The sequence below is a fragment of the Symphalangus syndactylus genome, chromosome 1 (assembly GCF_028878055.3).
Source record: "Symphalangus syndactylus isolate Jambi chromosome 1, NHGRI_mSymSyn1-v2.1_pri, whole genome shotgun sequence".
Lineage (NCBI taxonomy): Eukaryota > Metazoa > Chordata > Mammalia > Primates > Hylobatidae > Symphalangus > Symphalangus syndactylus.
Window position 1 is genome coordinate 44626673 of NC_072423.2, and position 19072 is coordinate 44645744.

The 19072-nt window shown below is 36.4% G+C and overlaps 1 protein-coding gene across 12 annotated transcripts in view; it reads right to left on the reverse strand.

Annotated features, from left to right (window-relative positions):
- PIK3C3 (phosphatidylinositol 3-kinase catalytic subunit type 3) overlaps positions 1 to 19072 on the reverse strand; it is a 763308-nt gene that overhangs the window by 628650 nt on the left and 115586 nt on the right. For 2 of the 12 annotated variants that reach the window (XM_055233697.2, XM_063645919.1), the window contains one exon: positions 6758 to 7119. The exons of the other annotated variants lie outside the window; for them this stretch is intronic. In XM_055233697.2, the coding sequence (XP_055089672.1) occupies positions 7105 to 7119 (15 nt within the window). In that variant the 3' untranslated portion in view covers positions 6758 to 7104. Of the gene's footprint in view, positions 1 to 6757; positions 7120 to 19072 lie in introns of those variants that run through there. 12 annotated transcript variants of the gene reach the window in all.

A 19072-nucleotide genomic window follows, 5' to 3' on the forward strand; every position in this document is an offset into this window, starting at 1 on the left:
GCAAGGAGGAAGCTGCAGCCAGGGTGGAAGCCTCCACAGAACCAGCTATTCCAGTTGCAGTGGGAGGAGGTGGAGTTCCCTTTTTATGCTGAACAGTATCCCATTGTGTGACTATATCACATCATTTTTAGCCATTCACCAATTGATGGACACATGAGTTGTTCCGCTTTTTTTTGGCTATTATGAATCACACTTAGAACATTTGTGTGCAAGTCTTCATGTGGGCATATTTTCATTTCTCTTGGTAGATAACCTGGAGTGAAATTGCAGTATTGTATGCTACGTTTATATTAACCTTTTTTAAAAAAAATCAAACTCAGATTTTTAAAATTAGATTTAAAAGGGAACGTTTGATCAAGAATCAAGCTTATTGAAATTAAATCATTCACTTACTCATTTACGCAACATTTATTGAATTAGACATTCTACTAACCATTTACTATTACAAACAGTTAACTAAACATCACTGGTTTTCTTTGATAAATGGTAATCTTGCAAAGGCTCATTTATGGACACATCATTATTTCGTGCTGTGTAAAATTGATATAGGAGTTAAGAAGAAATCACTTAAGCAGATAGCAAGGGTATGGGAGTCCTCGGTAAGGCTTTTTTCTTTAATGAAAAGCAGCTCCAAATCATTTGCTAACAAAGAGCAGCCTGTAAAGTTGAGCTGCAGACATAGACAAGCTGGCAGCTTGCATGGGTGAATGCCAGCAGAAACTAAGGACTAGGCATTTTCAAGATGGTGGCTTCATCTTCCCTTCTCTGCCAGTCACGTGTTAGACAAGATGGACCCAATCAACTGGAAAGCCCATTTGCATAAGATTAGGGTGGGGCGACCAGCCTTCCACATGCACTTTGCAAACGTCATACCTGATGGAACCAATCAGAAACCGCCTCCTCAAACCGGACTATAAAATTTGGCGCATTCACCACCAACCAGTCTCTTCCACTCAGAGACCATCAGTCTTTTCCACTCGGAGACACATCATGGGCCATGCCTTAAAGTCACAGTGTCAGTGCAGACATCTACAGAGGAAGCTGTTTCTCTTTCCCTTCTCTTCTACCTATTAAACCTTTTCTCCTAAACTCCTCGTGTGTCTGTGTCCTAAATTCTCTTGTGACAATGAACCCCAGGGTACGTACTCCAGACAATGTACCCACTTCAAAAGAGCTGAAAGTTCTTTTAAAAATAGAGGAAAGGGGGGAAAAAGTGTACTTAGCACCTAGTTTTGCACCACAGAAGGAAACTGGCACTCACAGATCCTGCTGAAGTTACTGGAAAGGGGTCCTGATTAAGACTCCAAGAGAGGGTTCTTGGATCTCCTGCAGAAGAATTCGGGGGAGTCCATAAAGTGAAAGCAGGTTTATGAATAAAGAATGGCTACTCCATAGGCAGAGCAGCAGCATGAGCTGCTGGTTGGCTATTTAATGATTATTTCTTGATCATATGCTAAACAAGGGGTGGATTATTCACGAATTTTCAAGGAAATTCTCAGAACTGAGGGTTCCTCCCCTTTTTAGACCACATACGGTAACTTCTTGATGTTGTCATGGCATTTGTAAACTGTCATGGTGCTGGTGGGAGTGTCTCTTAGCATGCCAATGCATTATAACTAACTTATAATGAGCAGTGAGGACGACCAGAGGTCACTTTCATTCCCATCTTGGTTTTGGTGGGTTTTGGCTGGCTTCTTTACCACAGCCTGTTTTATCAGCAAGGTCTTTGTGACCTTATCTTGAGCCAATCTCCTATCTCATCCTGTGACTAAGAATGCCTAACTTCCTGGGAATGCAGCCCAGTGGGTCTCAGCTTCATTATACCCAGGCCCTATTCAAGATGGAGTTGCTCTAGTTCAAATGTCTCTGACAGTGATGGCCCAAGGAGTTCTGAGGTTTGGGGAGATGCAGTTATACTGAGCTGTATGTGGGTAAGACCAGGGCATAAGGTATGATTAGGGAGGTCTGGGTTTCTTGTGGTGACGGACATAAACTGAGGTAAAGGACATAAGATAAACGACACAAGGATTAGTCCTGACAGTCACAAGGCAGATAGTGCTGGTAACAATCTAATGCAAACACTGAAGATATAAATTCCAGTGAAATTCTTTTTTTTGAGATAGAGTTGTCTCACTCTATTACCCAGGCTGGAGTGCAATGGTGTGATCTCAGCTCACTGCAACCTCTGCCTCCCAGGCTCAAGCAATCCTCCTGCCTCAGCCTCCCAGGTAGCTGTGCTTACAGGCGTAAACCACCACACTCAGCTAATTTTTGTGCACACACACACACACACACACATATATTTTTGAAGAGATGGGGTTTCACCATGTTGTCCAGGCTGGTCTCGAACTCCTGGGCTCAAGTCATCTGCCTGACTTGGCCTCCCAAAGTGCTGGGATTACAGGCATGAGCCAGCCAAATTCTAGTTAAATTCTATGGTTCATGCAGAAATGGGTTACCCTACCCATTTTGAGCTTATTTCCATTTCTCTCATTTACATGCCAGAGTTTTAGAATGGCAATACTGGGATGCTACGTTAACTTCTATTTTAGATAAATCAGACTCCTTATTTAGGGAGTTATTTGGTAAAATCAGACCAACAGAAAATTGACTGTGACTTAAATACTCTTTTAAATTCATCCCAAAGTTACACTATGCAGTGGGTCCACTAGACTCATTTTCTTATGTTCTATTTTGACATTCCTAGTGTTTTATACACAATTAGCGTGTGATATCAGTATTAGCTTTTTCTGTATGAAATACTAGTCTCAAAATTAAGTGGCTTAAAATAACTATTGACTTAGCTCATGATTTCGTGGCAACCTTTCCTAACAAAAAACTTTTTTAGACTATTTATTCATATTAAAGTTGTTTATATTCCATATAAAGTATATGAAGTTTTAGAAACTACATATTTCTTAAAATGTTACAGCAAATGAATATAATACTGCATTTTGGAATATGGGTTATCTACCCTCAGGGTAGATAAAAGTAAAAAACTAGTGTTGAAATGCAATGTACCAGCCCATAGCACTGAACAAAATGAACTTTCACTTACCAGTATTTACATAGTACCCATTCTTAATATAAACCGCTCATTATATAGAAAAGTGCTTTTTGTTAGGTTTTTTAGCTATGTAGCCAGTTAAAATTTATTTTTTCCCACTATAGACAAGAAAGGGAAAATGAGGTTAGCATATAACAAGAGATACCTGGTTGGGTTGGATGACCAGTGTAACAGGGCCTCAAATGTATCTTCTGTTCTTATGCCTTCCCAGCCCTAGCCCCTGGTCCCTGACACTGGCCTATTGAATCTCTGGACTAGAGGAAAACTTAACATCTAATCTACTGGTTAAATCAGGCAGGCATCGGAATCCCCTGTGAAAACTCACAAGGCCCACCTGCAGATTGATTTAGCTGCTCAGGAGTGGGGACTGGGAATGTGCACATTTAATAGAGTTCTCAGGAGGTTATGACATGCCCATTCCCACCCTAGTTCTTACAGTGGACTCTGGTTCCTGTGGTCTAGTGCAGCCACTTATCGGATGCAGGGGTCCCACCTCAGCTTCTCTAAGTGGTCACCTAGATGGGATGCTCACTATCTTCTGAGGCTTATTCTGTTTTTTTTTTTTTGGTTTGTTTTTAGCTACTTTATACTATATTCAGATTTCTTTCATTTTTACCTAACGTTCTTTTTCTGTTCTTAGATCCCATCCTGGATTAGGTGGTATGCATTCTTATAAGTGAAATATCAATATATCAAAATTACTCATTTTGGCGAATCAGTGTATTTTCTGTATATAATTATAGAAAGTCCACATTGTTCTTCAAATTTACTCGTAAAAAATTATTTTCCATTTGGCACTAAGGTTTATTCTCAAGGTGTTCAATCTATATCAGTTTTTATTTGAAGCTGTGTGATCTATCTAAAACAAACATTAGTAACTACTTACAAAATGCTCCTTAGAATCTCAATCTGGTTTATTGTTTTAAATCGCAATGTTCTATTTATGTGCAAAAATATACTTAAGGTATATTATGGTTGTAGGTTAACAATTGCATTGGCAAGATTCATTTTACCTGTATGTTTTTACTGAATGATCTATTTTCCAACCCAAGGCAAGTATGAATATGTGGCATGATGACACAACACCTTTCCTAGAAAAGTGTTTACTGACTACTGAGTGTGCCTTTGGTAATCCTGTTAAAAGCTATGAAAAAATAAAACATGACCAAAAATAAGAAAAGGAATAAGCCTTGTCTTCTGGGGATTAAAGCTGAATTGACCACATACCCACAAATGCACACATTAGAGGTCAGTACTATCACTACCATTACCTAAGTGAAAAATGAAAGCTGAAGAATTTAATAGTCAAGACTGTGATCACTGGGGTCTAACTCGACTTCAAATCCCAGCTCTGCTCTCACCACTTATCCTTGGGCAGATGATTCAATTGCTTTAAACTTCAGTTATTTCAACTAAAAAATGAGGAGACAATTCTATCTCATAGAATAATGAGATAAGGCATATGAAGCAATCAGTATAGTCCTGACATGTAATACTGAGCCCCTACATCATGTTGACTGCTATTATAACAATATATATCCAGCTGAAAACTCAATAATACAAATGAGCTGGGGAACACCTAAAACTAGCATATGGAGAATGATTTTTGCTAACCCCAGCAAAAAGCAAGGCTGTATCACCCTTTATTTGGGAATGTTAACCATACTTTCCTTCTTTTTTTCCTATAGCCCCAATAACTGCCAATAACTGCCATCTACATTCTCTCTCCTCATCTCACTCTGAATAACTCAATGACCATAGTACTCACGCTTTTTAATTAAAATGATGTGTCCTCACAAATAAATCTCTCAAACTCAAAACAAACATTGTGCTTGGAATAATTACTGAACTTGTCACCAATGACAATAAAGAAACATGCAGACTACATTCTGAGGATACAGCTCTAAAGAGTAAAAACAGTGGAATTTGGAAAAAATAGGAGTAAAGAATTGCTTTGAGCAATAAAAACTGAGATTGGTAACTCACTTTTCTTTTTGATATAGGCTTGTCACTCACAGCCAAAAACCCTCAGCAAAACCACAGCTACTGTTTACCCTCCAGAGAAATGCTCCTTCCTCACCCAACACGTGTCACCCTTCCTAGAAAGGTTTATCCTCTTTACAATTCTTGTTAAGGTGGCACTGAATACAAAGTTACTCATGATCGACTTCCTTACTAGTTGTCAGTGTCTACCCTTATAGAATTTCATGTTTGTGTCAAAATTATTTAATGAGTTCCTTATAAACATGCTCCTATCTAGGCAGAGTGCTGTGGAGTTTATAAAGATGAGTAAGATGATACACTTTTGCCTTCCAGTTAGCAGAGTTAAGTTGATGCTATTGAGACCATATGCCTCCCAAAGCTGAAGATACTTACTTTCTTAGCCCATTAAAGAAAAAGTGTGCCAAATCCTGACATAGGAGATGCAAGTGTAGGAGTTCACAAGGAAGAATGGCCAGTTTCAACAAGGGTAATTCAGAGAAAAGTTTTGGAGGAAGTTGCAATAGAAATATAACTACAAGAATGAGCATACAGAGGGCTAAAAATGTCTGACCAACAACGAAAAAGACATAAACATGTAAAGAAAAAAAGAAAGGTAGACGATGGAGCCTGCCCATTTAGTTTATATATAAGCTCTCTTAAGATGATGTACAAAGGTATTTTCATTTTTACCGTTTTTCTAATCAGCAGGTATGTTTTATACAAATCACATTCCATATGCCTCTAGAGTGTCTCCTAATTACATGCTTGCCCTCTCGCTGGTAATCCCACTCTAAAGAGGCAAGCTCAGGGCTAAGAATTTGAGACAAATACACGTTATCATTAACGGCATTCTCCGAAACTGTGCCACAATTTTACCTTCATCTTCTCTGTCACTTGATTTTTAGTATTTATTCAGCACCAAAACAATTCTTTTTCTTCCAAGACCAAGCCATATGACTATGTAACATATTAAGTTGCAAAAGATTATTACTATATTATTCATACCATTTGTATATTTGTATTTGTTCTTTTTCCCCAAAGTTCCAGCAAAAAAGCTAGAGGGATTAGTTCTAGTCTTAAAAGACAAAAAATTATTTTGCTTAATTCAGAAAGAATATATTACATTAACAGGTCTAGGTGAGCTATTTCAAAAAGGTTTTTGTTCCTCAATTCCTTTATATCATCAAAAAGCTTTTGAAATCTAAATTTGCATCAAAAAAACTTATTGCAGAAAGACAATTTACATTGTCTTACATGAATATATAAAAATATCTTATGCTCAATACTAAAATTGGGGGTCATATGACCTTTTGGCCAGTTATCTAAATAGCCACATTTTCATATTCTACTTTACATACTTATAAGCTAGAAGAACTATTAACTGTAGTTTACAAAAAATCAATTATTTATAAGAGAAAATGACTATCTTTTAAAAATATAAGCAATTCTTGAACTGCAGAAGAATGAGCCATAACATGTAAAACTTGAAGAAAAATTTTAAGTAGAACTTTAAACATGTAAATTAGGCAAAAACAAACAACAAACAAAAGTGAGTGGGAGAAGAGAGAGGAAAGAAGGAACAAACAAAAACTTGTAAACTGTGACAATCTAAATTCAGGTTACTGCTGTCCTGAACTTGTAAACTGTGACAATCTAAATTCAGGTTACTGCTGTCCTGATACAAAGATATAAGAGGAAAAAATAATATTTTAAACTCAAAAACTAAAATGTTTTACTATTTCAACATATTACTTCCTCCAGAACTCTCATAACATGTACATAAATAAGAATGTTTCTCATTTCTTAATTCATTAACAATGTATACATTTGAAAAAATATATACAATATTTCAAAACAAACCCTTCAAGACTATATTTAAGCAATGACATCCAAGGAAGCAGAACTCAGGTACCATGTAATATTTGGAAAATATGGTAACTTAAAGATTAAGTTTTCTCTTCCTTGCTGGTTACTCTGAAGTCTCCAATATACACAGGTTGCTCCTAACGTGGTTTTCTTATTGAGCCAAGCATCTTGATGGGTTAATCCCAGTTTCATTTTCTCCAGTACTACAAAAATTAAAAAGAAATAAACAGAAAATAATTTACTTAATTATTCACAAAGATAAACAATAGTCTATAGTTTTAAAAAAGACTACTAATAAAATAAAAAGTGCATAAATTAGTTTGCTAAATGCTACCAAGAGGATTGCAATTAACTATACTGTATAGGATTCCTGAGGCTTCACTTAAAAATCAGTTTATATGAGAAAATAATTCAAGGATAGGGTGTCTGCTGACTGTAAGCTCAAGATGAATGCAATTAACATGAGATGAGCAAAAATCATCTCATCCAGCACTAGGAAGGCAAAAATCCCACTGAATTCTAAAGTGATTTAGATGAGTAGTATTTTAAGTAGTGTGCTTGGTTCTTGGTGCCACATTTTGAGAGGCTGTGAAAACTTGTAGCTTATTCCACAGAGTGCAACTACTTCATTCCAGAAATGGTCTGGAAATCAAATCAAAGGAAGAAGTCAAGAGGCCTAGTGAAGAGCTGTTTTGGGGCCAACACTATTAATGGTGTTCAATACTGAGATATCCCCAGTAGGAATAAAATCAACGAAGATTTCTTTGTTTGGCTGAATATACACTGAGTCATCCATAACTCGTGCCCTTTTTGTTTGATACAAATATACTGGCATTCTCTTGGAGGAATTATGAATGCTGTTTACATGTAATAAAATTCTGTTTCTAAGACCTTCACTTCATTATTACTCAGAGAAAAAGTGAAGGCAAAAAACCTTGCTGACAAGTGTGTCTGTGTGTGTGTGCACATGCATGTGTACATGTACAAATGTGGAAAATGCCAAGATGTTGATGGCTTTTAAACTGACACATTTTAAAGTGTCACTCTAGAAAAAAACTGGCAAGATTTATTTTTCATGTGAATAAAAATAATGTAATTTAGAATTTAAGAAGCAATTTAAATATTTTTAGTAAAGGCAATTATCAGAGAAAATAAACTTCCTAAATAAATGGCACTTGGCACTCATATAAAACCACATGTTTATTTGGTGCCTACCATGTGCCAGGAAGTGTGTCAGATACTGTGGGAGATCTCAAATTAAGACAAAATGCCCGAGGACCAAATTAATATAGCCAATCATACACACACACACACACACACACTCAAAAGTTGGGGAAATAGGAGGGAACTCATTCCATGCAAAGAGAAGAGGTATATTGCCTGGAGGTAGTGGGGGTGAATCAACAGAGCTACAAAGAAGGTTCTTTTTGAAGGCTTTTGAAGATGATAAGGGCTGAAAGTGCAGGTAAAAGCCAAACTGCAAAGGGTCTACACTAACTTCCGAGGGAGTCTAAATAACTTGGAAGTAATTTGGAAGCAATGAAAAACTGCATATGTACACGTGTATGCTTCTATGTATGACAAAAATGTTGCTATTGAACCAAAGGTTTCTAATATACCAGCATACCTTGTTTTATTGTGCTTAGCTTTACCGCACCTCACAGATATGTTTTTGTTTTGTTTTGTTTTGTTTTTTAACAAATTGAAAGCCTGTGGCAACTCTGCTTGAACAAGTCTATCAGAGCCATTTTTTCCAACAGCTTGTGTTCACTTTGTGTCTCTGTGTCATAGTTTGGTAATTCTCATAATATTTCAAAATTTTTCATTACTATTCCACCTGCCACGGTGCTCTATGAGCAGCGACCTTTGTTATCACTCTTGTAAATGTTTTGGGGCACCATGAACCGTGTCTGCATAAGATGGCAAACTTAATTGATAAATATTACGTGTGTTCTGACTACTCCACCAACTGGCCATTCCCCCATCTCTCTTCTTCTCTTTAAGCCTCCCTAATCCCTAAGACACAACAATATGGAAATTAGGCCAATTAAGAGCCCTATCATGGCCTCTAGGTGATCAAGTGAAAGGGAAGAGTTGCATATCTCTGGCTTTATATTAAAAGCTAGAAATGATTAAGCCTAGTGAGAAAGGCATATCAAAAGCTCGGATAGGCCAAAAGTTAAGACTCTTGCATCAAAGAGACAAGTTTTAAATGCAAAGAAACGTTCTTAAAGGAAATTAAAATGCTACTCTAGTGAATACACGAATGATGAGAGCAAAACAGCTTTATTGCTGATATGGAGAAAGTTTTTGTTGTCTGGATAGAAGCACAAACCAGCTACAACATCCCCATAAGCCAAAGCCTAATGCAGAGCAAGGCCTTAACTGTCTTCAATTCTATAAAGGCTGAGAAAGATGAGGAAGCTGCAGAAGAGAAGTCTGAAGGTAGCAGAGGTTGGTTGATGAGGTTTAAAGAAAGAAGCTATCTCTATAACATAGAAGTGCAAGGTAAAGCAGCCATTGCTGATAAAGAAACTGCACACAAGTTATCTACCATTTAGCTAAGATAATTGATGAAGGTGACTAAGTAACAGGTTTTCAATGCAGATGAAACAGCCTTCTAATGAATAAGATGCCACATAGGACTTTCACACTAAAGGGAAGTCAATGTCTGGCTTCAAGGCTTCAAAACAGGCTGACTTTCTTGGTAGGGGCTAATGCAGCTAGTGACTTAGTTGATGTCAATATTCATTTACCACTCTAAAAATCCTAGGGCCTCAAAGAATTATGCTAAATCTACTCTGCCTGTGATCCACAAATGAAACAGTAGCTTGGATGATATCATATTTGTTTGTAATATGGTTTACTGAAAATTTTAAGCCCACTGTTGAAGCCCACTGCTCAGAAAAAAAGATTCCTTTCAAAATATTGTTCATTGACAATGTACCCAGTCATCCAAGAGCTCTGATGGAATATACAAAAAGATTAATGTTGTTTTAATACCTGCTAATTCAACATCCATTCTACGGCCCATGGATCATGGAGTCACTCTACCTACTTTCAAGTCCTCCTATTTAAGAAATACATTTCGTAAGGCTATAGCTGCCACAGATAGTAATTCCTCTGATGGATCTCAGCAAAACAAATTGAAAACCTACTGGAAAGGATTCACCATTCTAGATGCCACTGAGAACATTTGAGATTCAAAGGAGGAAGTGAAAATATCAACATTCATAGGAGTTTGGAAGAAGTTGATCCAGTCTTCATGGATGACTTTGAGAGGTTCAAGAGTTCAGTAGAGGAAGTAATTGCAGATGTGGTGGAAACTGCAAGAGAACAAGAATTAGAAGTGGAGCCTGAATATGTGACTGAATTGCTGCAGTCTCATGATAAAACTTGAGCAGATGAGGGGTTCCTCCTTCTGGATAAGCAAAGTGGTTTCTTGAGATGGAATCAATTCATGGTGAAGATGCTTTGAACATTGTTGAAATGGTAACAAAGGATTTAGAATATTCCATAAATTTAGTTGATAAAGCAACAGCAAGTTTTGAAAGGGTTGACTCCAATTCTGCAAAAAGTTCTACTCTGGGCAAAATGCTATCAAACAGCATCACATGCTACAGAGAGATCTTTTGTGAAAGGAAGAATCAACTGATGTGGCAAACTTCACAGATTTACAACTACTCAACCTTTAGCAGCCACCACCCTCATCAGTCAGCAGCTATCAACATCAAGGCAAGACCCTCCACCAGCAAAAGGATTACAACTCACTGAAAGCTCGGATGATTGTTAAGCATTTTTTAGCAATATTTTTAAGATAGGCACATAGTTTTTAAAGACATAACGCTACTGCATAGTATCATGTGAACATAACTTTTATATGCACTGGGAAAACAAAAAAGTCATTTATTGCAGTGATCTGGACTTCAGCTCAAAAAATCTTTAAGGTATGCCTTTTTTTCCCAAATACTTTGAAATGTCTGTGTCTTTAGGAAAAAAATAAGAATAAAAAACATACAGCAGAGAAAGACCCAAAATATTCAACTACTGTACATTTGAAGAATTTTTATAAAAGGGTTTGACAGAACACAGAGGGAAAGAAAACAACAGCATAAAACTAACCTTTCTAAAAGCAGTTAATGAAGCAAACATGGCAAACCCTATCAAGGATGACATTCAAGTGTTTAAAAATCTTCTTTGGAGAAGGTAAGAAAATTAAATTAGTATGAATGAGAAACTGCAAGGCATTTGGGCTGAAAATTATGGGGCATTCTGCTGACTCCTGCTATTACAATAATTAACTAATCTTACAATCTGCAAACATTTGTCATATAGCAAGTGCCTGTATTCTTTGTTTTTTTAAATATCGTGGGTTTTAATGGGTAGTTGTGCAGCAATGCTGACTGCAGTGGAACAAGAGAGCACAGGTGGGTCAATGAAATTCAAGACTAGTTTTGGCCAATGTGCCAAATAAATGTTATCCCACATTTAATTTATTTATCTTGCATTAACAGCTCCTGGCGACTCCTTTATATATCACACTTACTTGTCTGTTTACACAGTTGACGTTTTTTTCTTTGATGGGTAGGTGAAAGATTAAGAAAAGTTAAAAGATAATTTAAATTTACAAGTAAAATTTTAAAAACTCACTACTCACAAAAGCTATTCACGTCTCTAAATTAAGACTTTGATATATGTATGTGTGTGTGTGTGTGTGTGTGTGTGTATGAATGTGTGTGTGTGTATATATATATATGCAAGGTAAAGCAGCCAGTGCTGATGGAGAAACTGCACACGGGTTATCTACAATCTAGCTAAGATCACTGATGAAGGTGACTACACTAGAGAACAGATTTTCAATGCAGATGAAACAGCCTTCTAATGGAATAAGAGGCCACAGAGGACTTTCATGCTACAGAGAAGTCAAAGTCTGGCTTCAAAGGACAGGCTGGCTTTCTTGGTAAGGGCTAATGCAGCTGGTGACTGGAAATAGACACTAATTACTAAATATTTTATATATAAACATTTATATAAAAATACATATATATAAATGTATGTTATGTATTTATATACATATTATTACTTATAAATATAGGACTAGATCTGGGACTCAAAATATTTTGAGTTTGAATCTGGGCTTTGTCATCTATTAACCTTAGTTTTCTCATCTGTAAAACATAACTTGTAGTACACTTACTTCACAGGTGTGAGAATTAGAGTTGATACACAGAAAGAACTTTACATAATTCCTGGCACATTTAAATGTTCAATACTTTGCTATTAATGATTTTTTTTTCCTGTTGTTATTTCTGCCAAGAAAAATTCAAATAAATTAGATCTGGGAGACAGAATGAAAAAAAGCTGTGTGTGATATATTGGTGTTATATTATTTACTTAAGCCACTGGTAAGGGAATCATCTCATTCTTTAGAAAATTAATTACTAAATTAAAAATAATTTGTTTTAAATTAAAAGGATTTCTATTTGACCCCCAAATCAATACTTTTTGTTTTGTTCACTGAAATATTTTACACTGCTATTCTTCATTCCTAATGATAAAATGAGGTCCCTAAAAATGGAAACTCAGAAATGATGATTTTTCTCTTCTTTTTAGGTCACAATTTTGCATCTATAAAGTAGGATAAAACCTGAGGTTCCAAACAAATTTTAGTTACTATAAAAAGAGTCACACTTGTTTAAAGTGGTAAAATAAGAAGAACTAAATATAAAGGGAGACTATATGAATTACATATACTGAGTGATATGAACTTTTTACCTTTGTACATGGCTATTTGAGTACTCAAGGCTACATGGCTTTCAACCTCATGGGAAGGTACTTAAGTAAAACACAATTTAAAACTAGAGAGCATCCCATGTTCTCTAGTCTGGCACGTATGAGGGAACATGAAAGGGGAAAGAGCTTCAATTTGCAAAACGGAATTCAGTGTTAGTGGTCAATTTACATAAAAAGGGAAGTTTCAAAAAAGTACAAAGAGAGAATATGAGGCAAAAGTGGGTCACCAAAAGAAAAAAAAATGGAAAGTTAGTATGAATAAAGTAATGCTATAAAAACAAAACACACATATAAAAAGATTTGTACTTATATTTAACATACGAGTACTAGTAATGCTTTAAACCTGCAATAGTTTAGTTCTGTTTTGCATCTACATACTTATGTATCGATTTCACAACTAAATACTAAATGCCACTTAATATTTACAGCAGGAAATAATAAATTCACAAATTAGAGTTTTATCAACATTTTTATTATTAAGGCCAATTATATGTTTGTTAAAAGAGTATATTCTCATTAAAGAATTATGATATCGTTTATTTTCTACTTATCTGTTCACCTGAAATCAAGACCCAAAATTATACTACAAGTCTGGGAGTAAGGACTTTAAATAAATTGAAGAAAAAAACATAAACAAAAATTCCTGTGTGTGATAGTTCTCCTTTTCCAAAAACAGTATTAGCTATGTATGGTCCTAAAACAGAACTAGCTTTGCTGATGTATCATGTAAGATCAAATTTTAAACAAAGTTCATCAAACGAAAATACATTATGGTATATTTAAGACTAACAGACTAGGGTTGTAAGTATATCTAAACATTTACTATTGTTACATTTACTATTCAAAAGCTTAAAAATGAAAACAAAAACAAAATTCCACTAACCCAGGAAAGAGCGACTTTCAAGTAACTAAAACATGGAAGAGTTAACACCAGCACAAGTACTGATTTCTTAACTGTCAAAGGTGCTGTGACTATACACATAAACCTAAGGTAAATGTTTTTATACATACTCTGAACACAGAAAATGCTTATACTTTACCTAGAGAAATACAAGGAGAAATGGGCTTGAATGGTCTTAGTTCCCAATTCTGAAAACCAAGAGAATCACTCACTGACCTAGAAGGTTGCCTTCTTAAAGATGACGAAAGAGGACAGCAGATAAAGTGAAATCACTCTACACTAGGTTTAGGTGCTAAAGTCAACACAGAAAGGAAAAACAGGAATACAAATTAAAAAAAAAAAATTACTCAAGAAAAGCCCTTGAGGAGACAGCACATTAGAGACATGTATCTCTTAAAAAGTCCAAAATCAGAAGCTTTTCCCTCAGCAATGACACAGGAAAACCCTGTTTCTCTGGTTAAGCAGCAAATGGTGTGCACTTAGAAACTATGATATAGATACCAAACACTCAGAATTTTCAATTTTGGGATCACATTCAGCACAGCAAGATGCTATGTTATGCATGAGAGGCACTTGATATCTGGAACACTTTTGAGAGAGCCACTGTCACATTCCTTAGAGGACATGTATTCTTTAGGGGAAATTCAAGCAGAATAACCACACCATTTTCCTCCTTCCATTTTTTTTGTTTCTTTTGTTTTGAAATCCGCCCCAAATATATATAGTTGAATTCCCTTAAGCTAAAGGCAACTGGTCTCTAACTTAAGAATAACTGACTATAGAATCAGGTGTCTCTCTGCCAAGACCTGTGCTTTTCCTCCTTGAACACCACAAGTGCTAAGTAAGGATTCCCTTTAAATGGACAGCAGTGCTATGTTCCTAGCATCTTGAGCTGGAACTTCTGAACCTTCTGAACCCAATCTATTGGTTATTTATTTTTTTACAGTCATTCTGAAAAACAAAAACCTCTGTCTCTAGTTAATCTGCCAAGATTTAATTCACTAGATTTAGTATGTATTAACATTACTGGAAACCACATCCTTTTCTCAAGATTTTTACTACCAATAAATGAAAAAGAAGGATGACAGGGAAAAGCAGAAACAGGAAATGGACTGCAGTGTAAGAGATCACCAGTGAAAGGCCTACTTGTGCAACTGTACATGACCCAAACTATATGACCTCTATCTTTCCCACGTATACAACACTCGAAAGCACTGTAAAGATCAGTTCAAGGCCAGACATGGTGGCTCGTGCCTGTAATCCCAGCACTCAAAAGGCCGAGGCAGGAGGATTGCTTGAGGCCAGCAGTTCGAGAACAGCTTGGGCAACATAGTGGGACCTCATCTCTACAAAAAATAAATTAAAAATTAGCTGGGTATGGTGGTGCACACCTGTACTCCTAGCTACTGGGGAGGCTGAGGCAGGAGGATCATTCAAGCCCAGGAGGTCAAGGCTGCAGTGAACCATGATTGCACCACTGCACTCCAGTGGGGGAGGGGGGGGTGACAGAACAAGATGCCAAAAAAGATCATTTTGGCATAGAGAAGGGTTACAATGATGCAATTTCAAAGACAATGACCAAAATAAAAGTGGAAAATTTGTATCACTAATACGTGGGTGTTGCTAGGCAACAAATATTGCAGTGTTTAATCTCTACCCTTCCTAAGGAATTGCATGCTGAAAGAAAACAAGCTTTTGTAGCATTTGGATATAGTTGTATCTAGTAATTCTTAGTCTTCTTTTTGAATGTTGTTTCTTTTATGCTGAAATATCTGTAATTCTTGTAAGTATGTATCAATCTACTCCCATTTTTTAAAAAGTTGGTTCTACTATCCATAATGATTAATGAGAACGTACTAAAATTACCATAAATCGATTAACAATATGGCATCATTATAATAGATGGCTACAAGTGACAAAAAAATAAATGTTGGTCATCTGAATTTGAATGCCTATGTGATTTATTAGTATCAATACTTACACAATGTATGTAGATATGTGAGTTTCAAAGAGAAAATAAACTCCAGAGATCAATTAAGAAACAATTATGCTTTTATAATTGTTATTTGAAAAGATTTGTATGAAGCTAAGACCTCATTTAGTATCCCATGTATGCTTCAGTGCCTAAACAAGTTCCAGTAAAATTAAACATCCATAGGTAACTCTTATTTTGGAGCACAAATTATATATTTAAGGAAATCTAAGAAATATCACGAACATTTTCAAGTTCATCCCTTAGGATAAAGAATATGAAATTCTGGTAAAAAAGAACTGAATCTGTCTGATAAGTTAGAACAAATAACTAACAAGTTTTATTTTATTTTATTAATTTTTTGGTTTTGAGACAGAATCTCGCTCTGTTGCCCAGGCTGGAGGGCAGTGGAGTGATCTTGGCTCACTGCAACCTCTGCCTCCTGGGTTCAAGTGATTCTCCTGCCTCAGCCTCCCGAGTAGCTGGGATTACAGGTGCCCACCACCACATCTGGCTAATTTTTGTATTTTTAGTAGAGACAGGGTTTCACCATGTTGGTCAGGCTGGTGTCAAACTCCTGACCTCATGTAATTCGCCTGCCTCGGCGTTGCAAAGTGCTGGGATTACAGGCATGAGTCACTGAGCCTGGCTGAAAACAACTTTTTATGTGGTTCAGTTTTCTCATCTATAAAATAGGGATAACACTAAAACATACTTGTATTATCACAGTAATGGTTATTTAATTAAAAATGGGGAAGCATTGTATGAAATACATTCTAATAAATGGTGAAGCTGTTATTGTCCCAAACACTATGTCAATCACTATAAATTGGAGAGCTAAGAAATGATATTTAAAAAGTTCATCTACATATTCATGCTGCAATAAACCTCCACTTTTACAAATCTAAGATGGTGATCCTTAGACTGTTAGAATAATTCAAATATTTGTTCTTAACTCTTATTTTCATGTGGCAATAACTTTGATTATCAAGGTTATCAACAATCTATCCTAGTCCAAAAGAGCCTGTAACAACCAAGGCTAAAGTAATGTTAATTACAGGATTTCTATATCGTATCTACTATTTTAATGAAGAACTAGAAAACAGGAACCTAGAAAACAGACTTAATGTTTCTTCTCAAGAATTATAATAATCTGTTAATGTGTATAAAACGATCCCTCCAATGTCTAATTTAAAAGCATGCCCACTGCAATTTTACCAATTCGTTTTGCCATTCATATTATATTTTCTCTATGAATAGAAGAATAGGTACATGCCAATAACTCAAAGAGCTCTCAGCAACTTTCACAATGTAACCATCCCCAAGATGGGGAGAGGGGAGAGGCAGATTTCATTTACTAACCCTTGCAGCAGTCAACATTAGCTTTGTAAAGCAATTAACCTTTGACATTATATTAAATTTATATCAAAAATGGATGTTTTAACCTCAATGTCAATCACTTTATAGGTGTGAAAACCGAGGCCCAGAGACTTTGGTAAACCAAAGTCCTTCTATTACTACTCCCCTAAATAATACTATGGTTCCCCTAAAAACTACTAATTTTTATCAACCTGTTTTTCTCCTCCATTTTTAATAAAAAGAAAAATGGTCCTTCTATTTTTAGATCCAGCAAGCAAAATGGGCATCTTTTGCAAGTTAACAATAGAATTTCAAAACTAGACCACTAAAATAAAGCATGCCACTAATTCATTTTACAGAACTTGAAGGCTCAACTTTAAGCTGGAGCACATTAGCTGAGTGGCAGTTAAATCTTCAAAGATGCTACTTAATTCCTCTCTTTTCTGCATATGGAACTCTCTCCTCCCGTCAAGAGGAAGAATCTATTTTTTCTCTTTGTGAATCTGGGCTGCTCTTGGGACTTATTTTAGGAGGACTGCCACGTCTGCCTTCATATCCTCTTGGGGAAATCAGTCACCGTGCTGTAGAGCAGCAGTTTGGGCAGGAGTCTGAAATGATGACAGAGGAGGTGGAGAGAGACAGTCCATGCAGAGAACACCTAACTGCCAGACCTGTTGAGTGGAGCTTTGCTGGACCTCCAAGACAAACCCAACTACCAGTCGAATATAGCTGAAGGAGTGAAGCCAGTTAATGTTACAGCAAACAAAAAAATCTCATAGCTGGGCTCTAGCTAAATTCCTGACTGAAGCATCCTAAGTTAAGAAATAACAAATCATTATTGCTTTTTCAGCTACTAAGACTGGAGGTGCTTGTGTAGCTATAGATTACTGAAATTGAGTGTTAGGCAGCAGCACTAATTTCAAGTTTGGAGTTTTAGCTCCATTATATAATTCTCCAGGAAAATAAAGGAGAAAAACCAGAATCTACAAGTATGGAATAAGGAAAACCCATGAAGGAGAGATATTTCTACACTTGTAGATAGAGATGGAGTAAGATAAAATATAAATGACCAACTATAATGGTCTACATTTGCCACAGAAATGCAGACACAGAAGTTAAGAGTTTCTGACTTCAAGCATGTTGTAACTAGTTGAGCTTAAAAAAAGAAAAAAATAAGGTGTACACACAGAGAGATGGGCCGTGGCCAGGAAAAGTTTGATTGACACTAATATAGTATAGTGATGAGCAAGACACTGAAAAGATCTGGTTTAAAAAATACTAAATATGGGAGTCAAAATATTTGGGTTTAAGTCTTGGTTTTGTCCCTTGTTTGTCACAGATGTCAAGTGGTCATGATATCTCTCTGGCATTTTTTCCCCTATACCTCTAAAATATTCTGCTCTGCTATATGTAGAGCAAGATCCACGTGGCTTTAGCTAGCTGGTTGACTTTGATGAGTCACGTACTATTTGAATCACAATTTATTCTCAACAAATGATTGGTTACAATTAATGACCCATGAAGCAGACCCTGAGGCGGCCCTTGTAATAAAAATATGATCAAGACTGGTGTTCGGGAAAAACACCTTTTTATTGAGCTAGAAAAAGAGTATAAGCTAACATCTAGAGGCAGGAATTCCTTTATGTTCATTAAATATTTTTTAAGTATATAAGGCATTGCACTACTAGGTGACTGACAGACAAAGCCCAGCCTTCAGGAAGTCTGTATTTGAGGAGTTATAAGGGAATCTAAATATTTCTTTCTTTTTTTTTTTTTTTTTTTGAGACAGAGTCTACCTCTGTTGCTCAGGCTGGATTGCAGGGGCACAGTCTCAGCTCACTGCAACCTCCGCCTCTCAGGTTCATGCCATTCTCCTGCCTCAGCCTCCCGAGTAGCTGGGACTACAGGCACCCGCCATCATGCCTGGCTAATTTTTTGTATTTTTAGTAGAAACGGGGTTTCACTGTGTTAGCCAGGGTGGTCTCAATCTCCTGATCTCGTGATCTGCCCTCCTTGGCTTCCCAAAGTGCTGGGATTACAGGTGTGAGCCACCGCGCCCGGCCCCAGGAATCTAAATATCTATAATAAAAAGCAAAACATCAGCTAATGTGGGAAAAGTGGGGGGTGGGGG